Source organism: Ascaphus truei, chromosome 1, assembly GCF_040206685.1.
Source record: "Ascaphus truei isolate aAscTru1 chromosome 1, aAscTru1.hap1, whole genome shotgun sequence".
Classification (NCBI taxonomy): Eukaryota; Metazoa; Chordata; class Amphibia; order Anura; family Ascaphidae; genus Ascaphus; species Ascaphus truei.
In genome coordinates, this window is record NC_134483.1 from 165,624,949 (window position 1) to 165,647,077 (window position 22,129).

The window sequence follows — 22,129 nt, forward strand, 5'->3', positions numbered from 1 at the left end:
CGGAGGGGCCGTGGCAGACAAATAGCCTGCACTCAAGGGGTTAAAGTCTCCCAGCTACACAAAACCCAGAGGGAAAAAGTGCACAAAAAAAAACCCAGCACCTTACAAGCATTTTTCAATGGAATCCAATTAAAATTAATTATTACAGTTTTACCTTTGATAAATCTGGTGTAATTCTTTTGCACTGCTTTTGTTACAGTTTTTGCAGCTGAAAGACTTGAGTAAATAACTGCTCCCCTGAACTTTTGCTAGTGAAATAATATATTTATATATAGGTTACATTAACTTTGGTCTTCTTTTTCTTCTTCTTCTTCTTCTGCTTCAGTAAAGTGAGTGAAAAGCAGTGGAAGAAATGATCAACCTTGTGGGAACCAGCGTCTTCAAGAGCATTTTGTGTACTGCATTGGGTCCGCTGGAAGGTGAGATTCACTGAGCCTCATACATGGTAGTTAAGAAGACTTTTTTTTATCCTTGACTTGGTATTGAGAACCAGAAGATCCTGTTGCCGCCCGTGGCAGATACTATGTGAAATTTTACAGTGTGTTGCACTGCTATTGCGGGATTGTGAAGAACGAATAAAATATGATTTAAGTTCCTGCTACCTTTGCTGCGAATCGCCTTCTTGGACTTGGAAGTGATCTCCTCCCAGAGACAATTTCATTCCTCATTTGCATGTTTCTGCTGTTAATGCCACAAACAACATCTGTGATCTGTTGGCCTGCTGAAAAACAAAGACTCCATGAAGACCGCAGTAAATGCAATGCCATGAAGTAGCTCTGTTTCTGAAATAATAATCACTAAAGCCTGTCTTGTTGGAGTGTAAATTAATTTCATGCAAACAATTAGCATATTAAGGCTACACACACTTTGTGAAAGGAGAGAGAGAAAAAAAAACGTATTTTAAGATATTTTCAATATGTTTACTAGAGAAAATGAAGAAAATGTGCTATTTATAACCAAGCCTTATGTTGTGTACATACATTGTCTTTGAAATATTGTGATCTAGTTTATTGCTTGTAAAAGAGAAATTATATAATTTATTTAGAAAAAATAACTGTATACTATAGTTTTATTGATGACAGAAATAAAATATTTTGTTCTCAGAATTTCTGGGCTTGTTTTTTCTTTCCTACTTTCATTCTGCGACTAGCAATGTTTATCTGGCTTTCTTAAACATTCATAAACACTAGGATGTTCCTCCTTCTTTGAATTTGTTTTGTGAACCAGAGTGAGAAAGGAAAAGAAAAGAAAGGGAGATTTATAGTTAAACTATAATTTCAACAAATAAAGTACAATTGCAATTTAGATAGTTTGTTATTTTGACAGAGATCTTGACTGGTACAGACAGTCCTCGGTTATCCAACGGAATCCGTTCTGGAAGTAGCGTTGGACAGTGAAACCGTTGTAATGTGAGTCCCATGCTAATCAGTGGCGGTGAGCATCGGATAACGGCCCATTGGGTTGCATTGTAAAGCGTTGGATATGCCATTTGTTGTAAAGTGAAACGTTGGATAACGAGGACTACCTGTATATTAGTCTGGACAAGATTTCAATTATTCCAAAGGGCCTACACGAATATATATATATAGGTAGGTTCATGTTCATTAAACAAGGAATAGTAGTTTTTCCTCGGTAGCTTGTAAATGTGTTAAACTGCTGTAATCTAATCTGAAATACTAAGATTACTATAACGTTTGAGTTCAAAGTATGGTTCAATTTGTGTTAAATATGTCCTCCTGCTGAAACGCGCGCCCGAAGCCGAGAACGCCACTGTCTGATTGCATAATCGATAACGCATTGATCCAGCTGCTCCCACTCATGAACGATACATTGTTTTACTAATTATTTTTGTAGTCCTCCTAGCGACCGTCCTTTATCAGGAGTCATTCTGGTAAGGATTTTGGACCATCATTCTTGCTGTGTCTCAAGCACTTTATGATGTGCTTATCTTCTTCGCTAAACACATTTTGGAACTATGCACTTGATGATGTCATCATGCCGTCACCAATTCCAAATAATATTTATTAGGTTATCAAATAATCCTTAAATGTAGTAATCTACTGTGACAGACCTATAATTGCTCAGATTTTCATGAAAATTTAGTGATTTTTCTGCAAGGTATAACAAAAATAAAAGGGGTCCCATTTTCTGAAGTGTGTGTGTGTGTGTGTGTGTGTGTGTGTGTGTGTGTGTGTGTGTGTGTGTGTGTGTGTGTGTGTGTGTGTGTGTGTGTGTGTGTGTGTGTGTATACACATGTATTGAAACATAGGGTAACCAACGTAACCTAGAGCCCTATGTTTCAATACATTTTTTTTTTCATCTGGAGAGTGCTGCAGACCCTTTCTTTGTTATATATTTACTGGACTGGTTTGGCGTTCCCTGTCCCTCTGCGTGCACCTCAATTGCTGTTAAGTATACTTTCTCTTATATTTTTTATGCTGCTGTATTTGAGTGCACCCAGCATTTTTGAAATATATAGCCTCCTTTCCCTATGCTTAAAGGAAAACCTGCGGGCAAATACGCATGCTGCTGTGTCTGTATGCTCACAGGACGCCTGAGCCTCCACTTCTCAGAACCTGAAGCTCTCCCTCGGTGCAACGCCTCCACCTATGAGGGATCCCAGTGTGGGCGGGATGACTCCTCATAGGACACAATACACTCCGTAATAACAATATACACCACACAATATAAATATATATATATATATATATATATATATATTAAACAGATCTTTACTATACACAGTATATACACTATATACAGTTGAATAATAACATACACACCCTGGGGTAGCTAGCCCCGAATAACGCTGAGGTGCTTGTGCACCTGTATACCGGTGTCCAACATACTATCTCCAACAAATATGTATCCCAGGGCAGCGCTACCCTCCCTTGTACCAAGGTGCAGTTTGCTGATGTGTGTTGAAGCAGATCCCACGCAGCGGGGCCTCCGACAGCAATGTTCTCTCTCACCTAAGGTCCTGGTCCTCTACGTGGTGTAACCTTCAGCCGGAGTGTCTCACACAAATGTCCCTGAAACTGCGGGCTGGTCCCAGACCGCAGTTCGCCGCGTGGACCTCCGTCCACCGGTACAGCAGTGCAGTGACTGAAATAAGGGAAGAGTCCCTATCTGGGGCCTTCCCTACAACACTTAACTGGTTGTGACTCAGGGTCTAAGGGGCAAGGTCTGGCCTAATCCAGGAAGCTACTGCTCCCTGGACACTACCTTCCAGCTTGCTGCCTCTGTCAGCTCTGAATATCCCTCCGGGTCCCGGATATTCTTACTCCTCAAAATGGCCGGTCGCACCTTTTTCCGCAATGCATTCTGGGGGTTGTAGTCCCTAATGCCTTTTTTAGACATTTAAAGATGGCCGCCACTCCGGCCGCAACTGCGCACGCGCAACCAGTCTGCAATGGCCACCACCACCTCTCCTCACTCACGCGGAGTTCCGCCTGGCAACAAAGCAGTTCCCCTTCCCCGGAGGTAAGGAGGGGGACTCAGCTGCATGTATATAACAAAAGATCTAGGAAAGGAGGGCAAGAACAGAGAACACACTTAGGTTGCACTAAATCCAAAAAGTGTATTGCAATATGACACAAATATAACACTACACAATATAAAGCAGAATCAAAGCTCATCTGCTTGGAGCGCTGAGGTCCTTGAAGGGTCCGTGAGGAATGGCGTGTCCTCGAATCACTGATCAAGCAACTGAGTGTAGCAAAATGCATAGGATCTGAGTTTGTCCTGAGTGAGGATCTATAGCTGTGCAGGCAGTCTAGCCTGTGGCATTGCAGCAAACTGTGTTCATTTCTGGGAGGATATGCCATTCCTTTTGTCTGTCAGTACCACTTTCTTCTAGATTGGCACTCATCTTCCATTTTTAGCGCCCACTGTTATATATGTGTGTTGCACATGCGCTGGCCTCATCGCCATAAAATAGATCAAAAGTCCAAGCTAACCATTTGCAGCCTTGTGCGAGTGCTCTGTTCGCTCACCAGGGGGGACCCAAGAATAGAAAAACAAAAGAACAAGACACACCAAGGGTAAATGTATGGTCAAATGTAAACGTACATAATATCCAGATTTACAATTTCAAGCAATAGACAGAGGCCTGCAGACAGGCCACACAATGGATGGAAGGAATGTCCTTCAGCGGTAAATGAGAATGTTCACAGTTCATGTTAGGACCTTCAGAGTGGTCATGGCTGCAGGCTTATAACGCTTTGGCCAAAGAGTTTAACTAAATGACCCATATTTATGAGACAACAAACAGTTAGATATTGAACAATATATTTTGTCATATTTGTTGTAGGATTGGGAATTTTTGTCTTTTGTTGTATACATTAGGTCACACCCAAGAGCACTCCTTTTGACACAAATATATATGTGGTGGGTGTTGGGGTTAGAGCTTGCAGGGATTGTGTGTGTGTATATATATATGTGTATATGTGTATGCGTGTGTATATATATATATATATATATATATATATATATAGATAGATAATCTTGAGACTGCAAATGTGCAATGATTACATTACATTTGACCAGATCTGTTAGAGACGCATACACCTGGCAGAGTGTTATTACAGCAGGTAAAGAAGGGGTGGGGAGTTATAGCCCTTTATACAGAAATGTATAGATTTAGTTCATCCTCATCGCTACTACTGACCCACAAACAACTTTTCAAACCTTTAGCAGGTTTTAGGTTTAGAGGTACTCAAAATAATGTAAACTTCAAAAATGCCTTCTTAACATCGATTTTAAAGGGGAAAATGTGCTAGATGCCCCCTGAAGGATCTTCCTACAGGAGATTTGTATATAATTGATTTTTTTTATAGAAGCAAATGTGTACTGCTTCGCTATATGAATGACTAATAACTAGGAGCGATGCAGAAAACTCTTCGTCACACTAACAATCGGGAGATCACACAGGAGAGCAAATAAGACCATGCACAGTAGCTGTGGAGTCCCAGCAGAAAACTAGAACTGCCATCCGCATAGAAATATTTACAGTGTTTAATAAGTTATCCTCAAACTCTTTATATAGTCATCATCTTAAATGTGCAGCCTCACCTAGGCAGTCAACAAAAAAAGCTGGATTGCACACTAGGGAAGTGACACTGAATAGGTTTCTACAAGATTTACTAAACTATTACTCAAGTGCATTGTGGCACTTTAATGCCCATTCATAGGGCCCTATTCTACCGTGTACGGAGCGCGCAAAAATGGCCCGAACTGCGCCTTGGGAAAATATAGAATGATCCCCTTAGTGTCTGTGTGTGGCCAGGATACAGCAACCATGTCCAAAGGGACAGGCTTATTCATCTCTGCTTTTGCAACTCACTTGGTTTATGAAGAAATCTAAATGCTTCCCGGGGGAGGGGGGGGGAATTCTATTAGAATTTTAGACACAAAATCAGGAGCACGTTGCTTTAAGAAGTGATGTACAGTGAGAATATGTAAAAAGAAAAAAAGCGATATGCAAGATCATTGAAAGACGAGCAACAATGTTCAAGTGAGACTTGTAGGGGCAGCAGGCAAAATCAGACCTTCAAATGGACCTATTTAGCAGGGGTTGCTGCTTACAAATGTGTCCGGCATGCTTACGTGCAAAAAGATCAATAACAAATATTACCGCTTGTACTATACATGTTCTTTAGCACTAGTTAGGCGCTCATACCAAGCGGAGGAAAAGATGCAGTAGTGATGAGGACTGTGTTATGAAACAGTTTTAATAATATCAGCAGCCGTGATTAAAATGCCTGAAGGAAAGTGTAACCCTTCCTGCCCGGCTCCTAAGGAGCTTACATCAGTTGACTATGTACATGGCTTTTCTGTGCCTCATACCAGGGTGCTGGATCCGCGCAGGCTGGGCGTAGATATGCTGATAGAATAATAAAGGGCGCCAGGAACTTTTATAGTACAAACAAGATCTTTCTTAACAGCCGTTGATAATGCTCTTCACATCAATACTTTAACTAGGGAACAACAGTGTTTGTATTCTTTTATTCATCCGTAGGTAATCCTTAGGCCGAGGTTATGGTGGCGGCGTCGCTACGTGCTCGCGCTTGCACGTCAGGCACAATTCAGCTATTGGCTATAGTAGTTAGCTAAGTGCCTGCCGGTGAAGAAGCGCGTTGACGCGGCAGCTTCTTGAGGAGACAATACATTTTTGTCTTCTCAGGCGGCTGCCGCATGACGTCAGGGTCACGTGAGCTGGTTCAGTCGATGAGAGCGAACCAGCTTCGTTAGAAACAGGGACATGACATCACTATACATTAATTATACATGGTAACTTATTTACATTACCAACTGTGATGCTCCTCCAACTCTCACTCCCAGGAACCTAACTTCTAGAACCTTCAGTCTCACACTATTGTACCCTGATGGTGATGTCACTGGTCACCATGCATACAGGGGGGGTGGCTTCTTTCCAGCTAAGTCACTCCATACCATGTGATGGGAAAGGGGTGTCACTCTGCGTGTGCCCAACGCCATTAACTCCTTAAATCCCTTAGCCCCATAATTAAAATAGTAGCTCCCAAGGGGGTGCCACACAATTAATTTGCATTAATATTTTTCCAGCACAAAACTAGAATGATTTCAAAATGTGGTATGTGACCAAAAAAGAGCCGCAGAGGTAACATTGGGATGTTGTTTTATGCAATTTATTCAGAGTGCACTGTAATATTTATATGCTTTATCTAAAACAGAACGTGTACAGAGTACAGAATTGTGGTTGTCCTTAAAAACAGAACCCAGGCATTTGTGAAATTAGCCCCTCTTGCAAGGATAGGGGTAACATAAGGAGTGTTAGCAGTAATGACAACATATTGGAAATCAATACAATAATTTGCACTTCATTGCTGGCCCCTCGACACTAAAACAGATAGGGGGTGAATACTTCTGCAAACCAATGTCAATAATGTCACATTTTGCTGATTTTCAAACGAACTATATTTACATATGTATAGCAGTGTTCAGTTTAACCACTTCAGCTTTGTAACTTTGAATTTAAAAAGTTAGTTTGAAAAACTGTGCATACATTATTTTGTGTCCTCACACCTGGACTATTGCAATGCACACTAACTGGGTCTTCTGCAAAAAGAGCTGTATCACCTGCACGTGGTGCAGAATGCTGCCGCCAGGTTGTTAACTAACCAAACCTGTTCTTGCCACATGGCACCTGTTCTCCGTTCTCTGCCCTGGCTGCCTGTAAAATGGCGAATTTATTCTAGATTGGCTTGTTGGCATTCAAAGCACTACATTAGGGTTCCAGTTGTCTGAAAGAGCTTCTAGTTCCCTACACTCCCCTTCGCTCACTTCGGTCTGTAGGTGGAGGACAGTTCCCAGAATCTCCTTGACTTTCTTTGGGGCCCGAGCTTTTAGCCACGCTTCCCCCACTCTTTGGAACAGTCTCAACAGGCTCAAGACCTACCTGTTTAACCAGGCATTTCATTAATGAACCACAACCTGTCTGGCATTTAATAACAACATTACCGTCCCATCCTTTATTGTATCTTTCCTTGTGTTTGGTCTTGTTTATACGTAAAGAAAGGGAAAAATCGGGAAAAGCAACTTGGGATGCCCCTAAAAAGGGGGTCTAGGGCAAAGGTGTGCAAACTCTTCTCCCTGCGCCCCCTGCCTGCTCACCCCCTGCTCGTGCCCCCCCCCCTAGTTTGGCTCCGGCATCAAATGACCCCGCTGCGTCGCTGGGAAGATAAGGTGTGTAAAGTTACAGAGGCCTCACACGATCCCCAGCATTTAATTTAGATGCCTTCGGGGAGGGCCCCCCCCGAAAATCTTGCGTGCCCCAGTTTGCGCACCCCTGGTGTAGGGTAAAGGAGAGTGAAAAAATGGGTGCTAAAAGCAACAAATCCTAGTCAAAGTGTAGCAAAAGGGAGCCAAGCACACCAAACAATGAGAAAATTCACAATGCAGCAAAAATGGTAATTTAATGACTAAGGCTAAGGCCCCGCTCCCAGAGTCAGCGCACCCGCACTGCTGACAGGCGGTGCGCTGAGATACACAGACCGCGATATGCGGTCTGTAGGGAGCGGGAGCCGGAGCGGGAGGTGGGCGGGTGGTGGGCGGTTTGACAGGGAGGGGGGGCGTGGCTTGAGCGGAGGGACCCGCTACTCTCCCCCCCCTCCCTCCACGGACTCGGGCTGGAGCTGGAGCTTCGGTAAGTATTAAACACACACACACGCAGGCACTCATACATACATACACACACACACACACACACACACACACACACACAGGCAGGCACTCACGCACTCATACACACACGCGCGCACACACAGGCAGGCACTCACGCACTCATACACACACACACACAGACAGACAGAGGCAGGCACTCACGCACTCGGGCACACACATACACACACAGACAGGCACGCACGCACACAGACACACACACAGAGAAAGGCACTCACCTGCTTTCACTCCACACTCCTCCCCGCTCCCCGAAGCCTCTCCTCCTCCCGCAGCCTCCCCTCCCCATTGGCTCACAGCCACACACGTCACGCGTCAAAGCTAGAAAACACCATTCTCTGTTGTCTCCAGCGGCTGACGCGCGACAGCGTGTAGTCAGCTGTGCCGCCAGTGGGGACCGGGACCGGCTCGCGAGGATTCCCCTGCTGGTGGGGAACTCGCTACATTGCCGCCCGCGCCAACGAGCGCAGCGGGACCGAGGCCTAAGGAGTCAGAGTTGCATCCAACGTTTTGTTGCACATCCACCTTCATCAGGGATACAAATAATAACAAAAAACACCCTTAAATACTGTCCACAAAACAATACCCACCACCCACCTCCCTCCTGCTGTGATGTTCCGTTGCCGAAAATGCGGAAACTGCCCGCCAAGCGAGGAGAACGTCTCCTTCCGATGACGTCATGACACGGAGCGGCCACGTGATGACGCAACATAGCCTGAGCTGGGAGAACAAGTGGCGTCTCCTTTGCAGCTCATCTCCGAACAAACTGGAGATGTCGCATGTACGACAGCCCCCCTCTGATTTTCTTATATTATTACTTGATTTCATTCTACATAAAAACGACTTCAATTTTGAAAATGTATTTTACCTACAGTTAAAGGGTACGGCCATGGGGAGTAATGTGGCGCCATCATACGCGAACCTATTCATGGAAAGCATTGAAACGAAACATGTTTATGACACTCGTCATTTTGAACATGTGCGTGTATGGTCACTTTACATAGATGACATCTTCCTTATTTGGAAGGGAGGTGCCTCTAAGCTAACCGAGTTTATTGACTATCTAAAGACTACACCCACCCCTATATGCTTCACATTGTCATGGAGTAGTTCTAATATCTCGTACCCAAGATGTTTCTATACTGAAAAGTGAGAGGGGATGGCTTACCAACTACTTTCGTAAGCCCACTGATAAAAAACACTGTCCTACATGTGGACAGTCACCTTCCACCTTATCTCCTCAATAACCTCACCTTTTCACAGTTCCTATGGGCTAAACGGATAGTTAAAGACCATGAGGTCTTAAAAATAGCCATATAGGTGATGAGTTGTCGCTTTGCTGAACAGGGGTATGATACAGACCTCCTTGATGAATGCATTACTAGAGCAGAAATGTATGTAGGTAAAAGGAAAGATTGTGATAGTGATCAGCATTTTATCTTTCCGCTTGAATACAATCTTCTTTGTAAGGGTATTAAACACACCATCTTTAAACACTGGCCAATCATTCAAGCAGACCCAGTTATAGGGACACTGTGTAAAATCAAACCCATGCGGGTATACAAAAGAGGCACAAATCTGGGAGATACATTGGTGAAAACCAATGATCAGGAGAAATACGCCATCAAGCATTTTCTCAGTTTAAAATAAACAGGATGCTATAATTGTAAGGGGTGCTCTGTGTGCAATTCTATTATTGTTGGGGATACCTTCTGTCACCTGATAAATGTCCAGAAACTACAGATCCAGCAGACATGTGCTACCACACGTCATTTATTACCTCAAATGCCCTTGTGGGCTAATTTATGTTATTAAAACAACACAGCCACTGAAGACCAGGTTCATTGAGCACCGTATCAACAATAAAAGGGGCGAGGACAACACCACCTTGTTGAAACACTGCAAAGATCACGGGCATAAGGTCTCATCTATGCGGTTTATGGGGATTGAACATCTGTCTCCTATGGGCAGAGGTTTATTTATATAAATGTTTTACCAGGAAGTAATACATGGAGAGTTACCTACTTTATGGTTTTCAAGTATGTCCTGAGCACAGAGATAAAAAACATGGTAACATTAAAAGAACAGAGGTTATACAGTCAATTCACAGATGGACAGATATTTGGAAAACTGGGTACAGGGGATAAAGGGCTGGTGAGTTTCAGATTGAAATAGAGAAGCTTTAACATCACCAAACGGCAGCAAACGGCGTACACCCTTTTGCTGCCCTAGGTGGTGACATTGACCAATTACTGCTGCAATGTGAAGCATTTTGGATTTTTTCTTTGAAGAGCCTGAAGCCTCATGGACTAAATGATGATTTCGAACTTACTTGTTTTTATAACTATTTTTCCGTGTAACACACTTTCTCCCCCCCAATTGGAGACAGGGACCATGTGGGGAAATGTACACGCATTACCAGGTGTGGTGTGTTACCAGTCAGGTTCACAGGAGGGCTGAGCCTCCGCCAGTGAGAGCCTGGGGTGTATCCTGGAACGTACTTACATCAACAGCGCCTCCACCTGTGCAGGATCCTAGAGTATAGAATAATCCCTGACACAGGACCTCATACACAGTAACCACATACACCAAAGAATATATAAACAGTTTACTGTATATGCAGAACAGAACAATAACATATCATCAACAGTACATTAGTGTCACTAATAATACAACTGCCCGGTCACCTCGCAGCGCCTTCACCCCACACCGTGTACCCTGAGTCCCAAGAGTCCCACAACCCAACCCCTTAGGCGTGATCAGCACCGTACTAGATGAGATGTAAAGTTGGTGCACTTGGTGACTGATACCTGCTCGGGGCTCCTGCACCCGGGTACAGCAGAACAACAAGAAGAGGATCCGTCTGCATCCAGCACCGAAGCATCAGCGATGGCGTCTTCCTCCAAATATGGTGGTCTCACTCTGGATGATCTCACCATACAGATAGGCTCTAATCTGTAGTGAGATAGGTCTGGTCCCAGACCTCACTTGTCAGGGCCGCACAGCACTGCAGCTGTGTCCCTGAACTAACCCACTGGTAAATGGGCAAAGTCCCTAACTGAAGGGGCCTTCCCTAAAGCAGCCACAAGCTAGGATGAGTCGGGGCCTAGCTGGGGCCTAGGGGGTAGCCTGGCCTAGTGCAGGAGCCACTTGCTACCTGCACACACAACCTCCCCTACCTTGTCCCAGCACCGACTGACTTTCTGACTCGCGCAACAATGTATCCCTTTCCTCAGGGGAAGCTGTAAGCCCTATTGGCTGCTGTGGCATCACGTCTATGAGCCTCTGGGGCTGCTGGGAATTGTAGTCCCCTGGAGACCTATCCAACACTGGGGCCGCGTGCGCTATCTGTAATGGCCACCGCTACTCTTAACTGCGCATGCGCAACCCTGTAATAGCCGCCGCGTCGCGCATGTGCGAATTGTTGCGCCAATCTCAATATGGCTGCCGCAATGCCTCTGCGTATGCGCGAGCCAGCTAAACATGGCGGCGCCCTGCAGCTATTGCTGGCGGGAGTCCCCGGCGACGCTATAGCCCCCGCAGCTTACTGAAATGCAGCGGGGGTCCCCGCAACAGAGCGGAGGTAAAGGGGCAACATGGGAACCCTGCTACATCCGTTTAACATATTTTATTGGTTCAGGATCCCCTTGCTTTTTTTTCTTTCTACAGTTATATATGTTTTCCCTTTTCAATCCTTTGTCTATTTCGGTTTTGCTTACAATTCATTTTGTCTACAATTTTAAATGTTTTTTTTCTCATTTTTCCTGTTTTCTGCCTTTTTATATATTTTTTAATCTGCCAATGTCCTATGACATTTTTTGTTATATTGAAATCTAAATTTATTTTGTTTATAATTGTTCCATTTTTCCTATTTCTCCTTTATGTCATATTTTTCTATTTTTCATCTTTTATAAAAAAAAAAATCCTTTTTGATATGTTGGTTTTTGTGTTGCTACCCCTGTTGGGATGTGACACTTGTGACCAGTTTTGTTCGTATTTATTCTTTTAGTAATATTTTAGTTTGCAGCACTGAGCATTACTAAGTTTGGTGAGCTGGTCGCCATGGTGACGCCCCTCCCATGTGACGCTTCTCCTCAGCCATCTGCACTATGGGGTATGTGTCCCCTTCTCCCCCAACGCAATGACGTCATCCCATCAGGAGGGAGCTTATCACGTTGACCGAGGTCTGGTTGTCATGGTGATGCCCCTCCCATCTGACGCCTCTCCATTGTCGGCTGAGCTGCAAGGGAAACGTCCCTAGTTCTTCCAGCTCTGGTTAGGGTGCGTCATCACGTGGCCGCTCTGGGTCATTACGTCATTGGAAGGAGATGCTCTCCTCGCTTGGCGGGCAGTTTCTGCATTTTCGGCGAGGGAGCATCTCAGCAGGAGGGAGGAGGGTGGTGGGGATATTGTTTTATGACCAGTATTTAAGGGTGTTTGTTGTTATTATTTGTATCCCTGATGAAGGTGCATGTGCAACGAAACGTTGGATGCAACTCTGACTCCTACATTTTGAATTTTCCAATCGTTTGGTGTGCTTGGTCTTGTTTATAAACCTTAAATATTTTCTTCTTTTATCCTTTCTGTAACTGGGAAACGTTTTGGGGGAAAATCGTAATATAAATAAAGTTATTATTTGTAATTTAACAAAATGTGACATTATTGGTAGGGTGTGACTACGTCTGCAAACCAATGTATATACTGTATACAATATATATATATATACACACACAAGCGGGCCCCGCATCTCGGCGTTTCGCTTCTTGGCGATCCGCCAATACGGCGGAACCGAGAAGGGGGCCGCCATGTCTGCGCATGCGCAGTACGACTTCACGCATGGGCAGAAGAGGGGGACTGCAAGTCTGCGCATGCACAGAAGCGAAAAATATCTGGTTCCGCTTTTCGACGATTTCTGGCTTGCGCGGCGCCAGGGAACGTAACCTGCCATACAAGCGGGGACCGTCTGTATGTATGTATATACTTTAATACATTCATCCATGCTGATTGATTGAGATATATATATATATATATATCAGCATGGATGAATGTATTAAAGTAATGCAACTCCAATTGCTGCTAAAATGTCCCAGGTCCCACACAAAAACCAAAGTACATATGAAACAAAGATAATTAGACAGAAGCGCAGATAGAGAAACAATGAATTCTAGGTCTAACTAGGTATAACCACAAGCCCCTGAGGCAAAATCACAATAAATGTGTGAAGGATATAGGTAAATGTAAAATAAGAAAAGAAAATAAGAAAAGGCAAAAATAGTGAAGTACTGTAAAACGGGATTTATGCACGTGTAGCCAAGTCCCTTGGACTACTAATTCTCTGGCCCCTCTAGCACTTTAAGTCCCAGTAAAGAGTGGGCAGTGTTGGGAACAAATACTGCAGGGACCGGTTCTATTGTTATATGTGTATAAAGTTCTGGAGTAGCCAGTATTACAAGGGGGGCCTATGACTGATAGGAGGCCGGCTTACAAGCCAAACAGCAGCTCACGCATGCGCCTGTCAGCACGTCCTGAACAGCAATACCGGCTCCCTACCTGTACCGAAGCTGTGCACAAGCGGGGAGACTATAGATCCTGTTACACATGCGTTATTTACATCAGTTATGTACGTATATGACAATTGCAGTACAGTACATGCATCAAAAGTGGGAAAAGGGGAGTGCTTCACTTTAAGTACATTTTCACTTTACATACATGCTCCGGTCCCATTGCGTACGTTAATGTGGGGTATGCCTGTACTGAACCTAATAAACTCCAGTTATACCCTCTCTGGTGTGATGTCTGGCCAAGGCCTCGGCCAGAGTGCTGCTGAGCGGGCGCGCTCACGCTGGCCGCGATGAAACACATTGCCAGCGCGCCTGTTCCCTGCCTGGCCGCAGCCTTAGAAGAGTTGCCTATGAGTATTCTGGATCCAGGGTCATGTCTGGAGGTATGAATGAACCCAGCTAGCTTCAACTCGGCCCTCTTTCCAAAACACAACAAGTTCTGTATATTTTCTTCACTTTATTTAGGGAAAGCAGCAATAAAGACAGGCACTTGTGGATGAGATGTTTGTGTTGGAATAATGTCTCTCTGTGGGTGATTTGTAGTAAGGGCAGGTGAAAAGGATAAGGCCCTACCACTAGAGCAATTACAGAAGGTACTCACTCAGCCAGTGCTGAAGGTGGAAAAGGAAGTGTGAGTGTATTCTGGGTAACAAGATAGCCTGGGGACAGACCATCTGTAGACAAGGCAGAGGGGGAGAAGGCAGACTAAACCAATCTGAGGGAAAGGCTGAGGTTGCTATAGCAACTCACTGAAATGTCTAAGTAAACAAGTGTAGCAAAATGTTGCTCTTTCACATGCAGCAAGCTGCTGGAACAGGGGAAATAACAGGCAACTGAACTAGGGAGAAATGAATCCTATAAACTGAAAGGGGAGACAGGGGAATATGGAATCTAGTTCCAGGACAATGAGGTTCATGCTGGCTGCACCAGGACCCTCCTGGGCTGGAGGCGCTGCGCTGACCGAAGAACCAACATTGAGAGCCTGTCCTTATGCCTCCCTATACCATCGCGGAGATCTCAGGCCTTCTGTTCTAGCTCACACGTATGCACCCGCACCAGAATACACCACCGGTAGCTGTATGATCCCACTTAGGGTGGGGGAAAGGGTGCTACGTACATATATATTCTTTACTGATTATACAGAGGGTTTCTTGATTGTACAAATCTGCATTGAGTGATAGAGGTGCCTTTGGTATGTGGATTAATGTACAAGATCACATAGGGGGGAAAGCTCTCTGAATACCATTTTAAAATATACAATATCGATCATATTTACACAGTAGTATCAGAAAAAAAAGTAAATTTTCAAGTATATTGATTGTAACACAAAACGTAATGATTGTACTGTCTTCTACCATCAAACCCAATGAGGCTGCTTAGTGCGGCAACGTGTGCAAGTGACCGCACAGTATACAAGGGGTTAATATCAGCTGTACCGCGGTCAACCGCAGGGTGTCAGCAGAGACACGCTCGCCTTTCCCAGTAGTAGCAGCCGAGTGCAGAGCGCGTCCAACGGCGGCAGGCATCTGCAATCAACTCCGGAAGGGACCCGGCTACTCGTGCTTTTATACCGCTCACCGGGTTATAAGGCTCAGTAACGCCGGGCGGCATGTGGGGTGTGTGCAGGGCGGTGAGGCCTGTCAGCGGTGCTTTGCGGCTGCTGTGCCGCAGGAGGGCGGTCTTGCACCGCGCGACCATGAATGCGGAGGCAGCGCGAAGTGCGAGCACAGTGAGTACGCCGTGTGTTCTACCGCAGAACGTTACACCCCGCAGCGTTCTACTATAGAACCTTTTACACTCCGCAGCGTTCTGCTGTGAGACACGCGGGACAATGACACAGGCGGAGGGGGCGGGCCTACCGTCTATTTGCTCACAGATTCAGGTGCACACGCAATTTTATGACAGTTGTGGTGACCTTTGGAGCCGGATCACCACCAGGGACACCAGACTGGCATGTAGTTAAATTATATAATTATGGTCACGGTTCTTTCCGGGCCCTGTGACTCAAAGACTTAAAATATATATATATTAGAATGTATTGTAATCTGGAATGACGAGTGATTAAAGCAGTGATAGTGTGATTGCTTTTTGCAGATAGCATCTCCTTTTAGCCCTTTCTCTGTCAGAGGAGCCAGCATTTTGTTAAGCGGGACGCACAGAACCGCCGCGACTGGTTCACCTCTCTTCCACAGTGACGCACACCCTGATACCCACTCAATGATCTCCCCTCCCCCACTCCTTCCGTGCACCCCAAAACTGGAACAACCTACCAGAGACTCTCATATCCACCACCAGCTTAAGTTCTTTCAAATCTAAGGCTGTCTCACACTTTAATCTGGTCTGTAACTGTTTCATACGCTCATAATATATATTTTCTTTAACTATGCATGCAATGTCTTGTATATAAATGTATACCTTGTTCATTTATGTAACTGTATTTGTAACCATGTATTATTTGTTTTACTCTGTGCCCAGGACATACTTGAAAACGAGAGGTAACTCTCAATGTATTACTTCCTGGTAAAATATTTTATAAATAAATAAATAATAATAAACTAAGCTGCGCGGTGCTGACCTGTCTGTTACCGCCACGGGCGGTCAAAGTGCGCCCTATCCTGCTTTGATATTGCATTAGCAAAGCATGCTGGGAACACTGGTGCCGGTGGTGATTGTCAGGTCAGCGCTGCGCACAGCATAGGGTCCAGGGATTAAATTTTCGGCAGCAATGATTTTTCCATCCTTGCCTCAAACTTTGGTCGCCTATGGTGGTAGTCCTCAGAGTCTCCAAATGTATTTTGCAGCAGTTCACATCAGCAGCCCATCGTCAAATCTGCCTGCGTGTCTGCTTTTATAACTATGAGAAGGAGTGTTTGCTTATTGCATATGACGTGTATGTACCGTAAAAATTATATCCTAGAGAGAATAGTTAGTGTTGGGTACAACACTCCTGTGACCACGTGAATTGTATATGGGGCAAGGGTTAATGCACACGGCTGTTCCCTTCCCCAAAGGTCCCTCAAATGGCTAATATATACCCTCAATCCGTCCCAATATACCATCTGTCACGAACGGCACACTTGTCAGGAAGTGATTTTATATATGTGACATGGGTTAATACACACAGCTAACTAGCAGACTCGTCTTCACACAGGTCCCTCAAATTAATAATGTCTACCCTCACTCTGACACAAGATCTTTAATCTGCCGCTACCACCAAATAAATATGACAAATTTGTAGCGTCTCTGGTCCCTGTTAATTACGAAAAGTATGCGGCAAGGTAACCGGATCCTCACAGGAAAGCCCGGTTGGGCTTATGGTATCGGTGCAGGCAAGCAGTGTCAGTCACTGCAGCAGTGAAGGCGGCCGCTCCGGTTGGGAAAGCCCCCGCTCCAAGACGCACACACCCCACACGACCAAACAGGTGTAGCTGGAATTGCCTTCGATCGTTGAGCGGCTTGAGGGGGACGTCACCGCCCAGAAACAGCCTGGAATGAATGGGCAATCACAAGTTTAAAAGCTTACTAAACGGAGCAATAGCTCCATCCACATAAGGGCCGCACTCACAGGCCCGCACGGTCTACGGGCGGTGCCACACGGATGATCCGGAACTCCACGCTGCTCTGACAGCACCGCCGCGCACACAGGCCTGCTGGTCGCGCGGTGTGCTGATGACGTCACAGTATAGCGCGGGTACAGGGGGAGGTCGTGGAAGTCAGTACAGCTGGGGCTCGGACAGAGTCTGGGCTGGACACAACTCAATAGGGAGGGAATGATACTGGTCTTGAAGCCAATAGAACCACCCTACGCGTTTCGTGACGGAATTCTACCTCTATAGACAAGACCAGGGGTGCGCAAACTTTTCTTGCTGCGCCCCCCCTGCCTGCTCTCCTCCATTGTCGCACCCGCCCCCCCTTACCTCGGTGCGGCAGTGTCGTGTGACGTCAAGTGACCCATGGCAACCGTGACCTCTGCAACCAATGGGGGCGGGGGCGCGCTCCACACAGTTTGCGCACCCCTGGACCAGACTATACAATTCACAAAAAATGACGACGGTTTCACTATCCAACGCTACTTCCAGAACGGATTCCGTTGGATAACCGAGGACTGTCTGTAATTGTATGAAATGTAGTTCTCTCTCTTGGCAGCGGTGGGTACTAAACTCTCCCTTATTTGTACATAAATTGCCAATGCAAATTTTTATGTAATGCATAAGGGAATAGCACGATTCCTACATTTCATTTGAAAATGGAAAAAAAAAAGTTTGTGTTTTTTTTAGTTTTTGGAAATTATGTTTAACAATGAAACACACATTTCCAGGTTATTTATTTTTAATGTAAAAACCTGATTATGGCACCACTTTCTGTAAAATGTTGTTCACACAGAATTGCATATCTATCGGGGTGTATACACACATAGTATGTAATATGCACTCTATATTTTCTTGTATAGGGGGCATAGACTTAAAGTAGATTGTATAAATTCCATATTGCTGGCTAGTTCTTTAATATCTTAGGGCTTTATTCTGTAAAGTGTAACAGCGCCGATTTAAGTACTACTGCACAGGAAGCCCCATTGACTTTGGTGGGGCTTTTTACTTTTTTCCAAGTTTGATACATGTGCCTTGAGTTTCTTAGGCACATTAGTAAGCAGCAGCTCAGCATCGACAATTAAAGTGATATGTAAGAGAGGCAAAAATGACTGTTAGACACATTATATTGTAGTTTATAAAAGTTTCATATTGCCACAACCACACTGCTTTCTGATATAAATAAGGCAAAATCATTGCAAAGCACCTTAAAGCTGCACTTCAAGCTGCCGTTTTAAAAAACAAATAAATATTTTTTTTCCATTCAATATGTGCATAAATACAATCTGCACACTGACAAGTGATTAGCTAAGCTGCAGATCGATCCGTACTCCTGTAATCGACTGTAATAGATTGCTTGCTCAGGGTTATTTAATTCAGTTCTTGCACAGCATTTTGGGCAATGTAGTTCCTGGAATGTGACTGACTAGGCAGTTACTAGACACAATAGGTGCACTGCTAGAGACAGGGTGGGGCTCAAGAGCCAGAGCCTATCAGAAGGGAAAGGGGCTGTCACTTTGGAAATCATTCCTACATTAGAAACATTAAAAATGTCTTTAAAAATTTTTTTTTTTTAAATGCTATTTTCTCATTCATTTTTTAAATGGTATTTTCTCATAGTACAGAACTGATTTATTAAAAAAAAAAAAAACACATGTAGGATATTGCTTCAACTGCTGCTTTAATAGCCTGAGGTTAATTAACATACTATAGGTGACCCTTGTAACATCATAAGACCGTCTGATTGATTTATATATTAGACCTGTAGTAAATGAATAGTGGAATAAGATATGTGGATCAGGGAAGGTACGTTAACTGGCACCTCTTACTTTTTTAGCATCAAGAACTTCAGACCATCAGTCGGCTTCTAGACACTACGCACAGGGATTGTCTACTTTCTAGTATTAGAAGGACAGGAACGTTGATAAATACAAGGTAAAGTAGTCTCAATAAGTACTGGTATTTTGAGATTGGGAGGCGTTTGTGTGTAATCTGATGTTACTAGTCTGTGGTTTGTAGAAAATAGTACAGGGATTAATGTTGTATAATACAATCCTTGGTAATTTTATCAAGAGAGGAGAATTCATGAGATCTGCTTTACAAAGCTAGCATTGCCTTAGATGGCATTTTTCTAGACTTTTTTTAGCAGGGAAAAATGGCTTTGCTTTTCTGTGCTATCCTCGCTATCCTCTCTCCCTCTCTCCCTCTTCTCCCTCTCTCCCTCTCTCAATCTCCCCTGGTTTCAAATGACAGGTATATGAGGTGCAAACCCAATGAGCTTGATGGCAGATAATGTAGAAAACTCAGCGCTCGTGCTGCAGATGTATGGTATGTTGGAGATGTAACTCCCCTTGCAGCATGTGTGCGGAGCGTCTCCCCAGTAGGCTCCTAAAGCAGGGTGACCCCCAGAAGGGGGGCACCTTAAATGAAAAGAAAAGAATGCACACAATGCGCACCAGGGATTAAAAACCCAATGAGCTTAACTGTAATATGCTGCAATTAGTAAAAGAAAATGAATGGATAAAGGGGACCCCGAGAAATACTATGCCCAAGGTGTACTGTGGTCCTCCCTCTCACAGATCAGTCTCTAAAATGGTGCACAGAGTGGTGAATTAATAAATATAGGGGATATGGCAAGGGCGGGCAAGAGGCCTAGCGTGTCATGTCATCAAGGCGATGTGTCGTTGCGTGGTAGCAGGAGATGCTGGAGGCAGAGGCCCAGGCGCACACACTGTGCACAAGGCCCCGCCCATACTCACACACTGCACCGGGCCCCGCCCGTACTCGCACACTGTGCACCGGGCCATGCCCATACTCACACACTGTGCACAAGGCCCCGGCCATACTCGCACGCGGGCACCGGGCCCCGCCCGTACTCGCACACTGTGCACCGGGCCATGCCCATACTCACACACTGCACCGGGCCCCGCCCGTACTCGCACACTGTGCACCGGGCCATGCCCATACTCACACACTGTGCACCGGGCCCCCCCCATACTCACACACTGTGCACCGGGCCCCCCCCATACTCACACACTGTGCACCGGCCCCCCCCCATACTCACACACTGTGCACCGGGCCCCGCCCGTACTCACACACTGTGCACCGGGCCCCCCCCATACTCACACACTGTGCACCGGGCCCCGCCCATACTCACACACTGTGCACCGGGCCCCGCCCGTACTCACACACTGTGCACCGGGCCCCCCCCATACTCGCACACTGTGCACCGGGCCCCGCCCATACTCGCACACTGTGCACCGGGCCCCGCCCATACTCGCACACTGTGCACCGGGCCCCGCCCATACTCGCACACTGTGCACCGGGCCCCGCCCATACTCGCACACTGTGCACCGGGCCCCGCCCCTACTCGCACGCGGGCACCGGGCCCCGCCCGTACTCACACACTGTGCACAAGGCCCCGGCCATACTCGCACACTGTGCACCGGGCCCCGCCCCTACTCGCACGCGGGCACCGGGCCCCGCCCGTACTCACACACTGTGCACCGGGCCCCCCCCATACTCACACACTGTGCACCGGGCCCCGCCCATACTCGCACGCTGTGCACCGGGCCCCGCCCGTACTCGCACACTGTGCACCGGGCCCCCCCCATACTCGCACACTGTGCACCGGGCCCCCCCCATACTCACACACTGTGCACCGGGCCCCGCCCATACTCACACACTGTGCACCGGGCCCCGCCCGTACTCACACACTGTGCACCGGGCCACGCCCGTACTCACACACTGTGCACCGGGCCCCCCCCATACTCGCACGCTGTGCACCGGGCCCCGCCCATACTCACACACTGTGCACCGGGCCCCCCCCCATACTCACACACTGTGCACCGGGCCCCGCCCGTACTCACACACTGTGCACCGGGCCCCGCCCATACTCAAACACTGTGCACCGGGCCCCGCCCATACTCACACACTGTGCACCGGCCCCCCCCATACTCACACACTGTGCACCGGGCCCCCCCCATACTCACACACTGTGCACCGGGCCCCGCCCATACTCACACACTGTGCACCGGGCCCCCCCCATACTCACACACTGTGCACCGGGCCCCCCCCATACTCTCACACTGTGCACCGGGCCCCGCCCATACTCACACACTTTGCACCGGGCCACGCCCATACTCGCACACTGCACCGGGCCCCGCCCATACTCACACACTGTGCACCGGGCCCCGCCCATACTCGCACGCGGTGCACCGGGCCCCGCCCATACTCGCACACTGTGCACCGGGCCCCGCCCGTACTCACACACTGTGCACCGGGCCCCGCCCGTACTCACACACTGCACCGGGCCCCGCCCATACTCGCACACTGTGCACCGGGCCCCGCCCCTACTCGCACGCGGTGCACCGGGCCCCGCCCATACTCGCACGCTGCGCACCGGGCCCCCCCCATACTCACACACTGTGCACCGGGCCCCCCCCATACTCACACACTGTGCACCTGGCCCCGGCCATACTCACACACTGTGCACCGGGCCCCCCCCATACTCACACACTGTGCACCGGGCCCCCCCCATACTCACACACTGTGCACCGGGCCCCCCCCATACTCACACACTGTGCACCGGGCCCCCCCCATACTCACACTGTGCACCGGGCCCCCCCCATACTCACACTGTGCACCGGGCCCCCCCCCGTACTCACACACTGTGCACCGGGCCCCGCCCGTACTCACACTGTGCACCGGGCCCCGCCCATACTCACACTGTGCACCGGGCCCCGCCCATACTCACACTGTGCA

At 46.9% G+C, this 22,129-nt stretch overlaps 2 protein-coding genes across 7 annotated transcripts in view; both read left to right on the forward strand.

The window, feature by feature from the left end:
• The window catches only part of PIP5K1B (phosphatidylinositol-4-phosphate 5-kinase type 1 beta), a 159,128-nt gene extending 158,022 nt beyond the window's left edge, over positions 1 to 1,106 (forward strand). For all 6 annotated transcript variants that reach the window (XM_075597595.1, XM_075597570.1, XM_075597561.1 and 3 more), the window contains one exon: positions 326 to 1,106. In XM_075597595.1, coding sequence (XP_075453710.1) covers positions 326 to 328 — 3 coding nt within the window. In that variant the 3' untranslated portion in view covers positions 329 to 1,106. The remainder of the gene's footprint in view (positions 1 to 325) is intronic.
• A 14,158-nt stretch (positions 1,107 to 15,264) lies between these two features.
• Positions 15,265 to 22,129, forward strand: part of FXN (frataxin) — a 32,998-nt gene continuing 26,133 nt past the window's right edge. The window contains exons 1-2 of the mRNA XM_075597623.1: positions 15,265 to 15,507; positions 19,203 to 19,300. Coding sequence (XP_075453738.1) covers positions 15,388 to 15,507; positions 19,203 to 19,300 — 218 coding nt within the window. The 5' untranslated portion in view covers positions 15,265 to 15,387. The remainder of the gene's footprint in view (positions 15,508 to 19,202; positions 19,301 to 22,129) is intronic.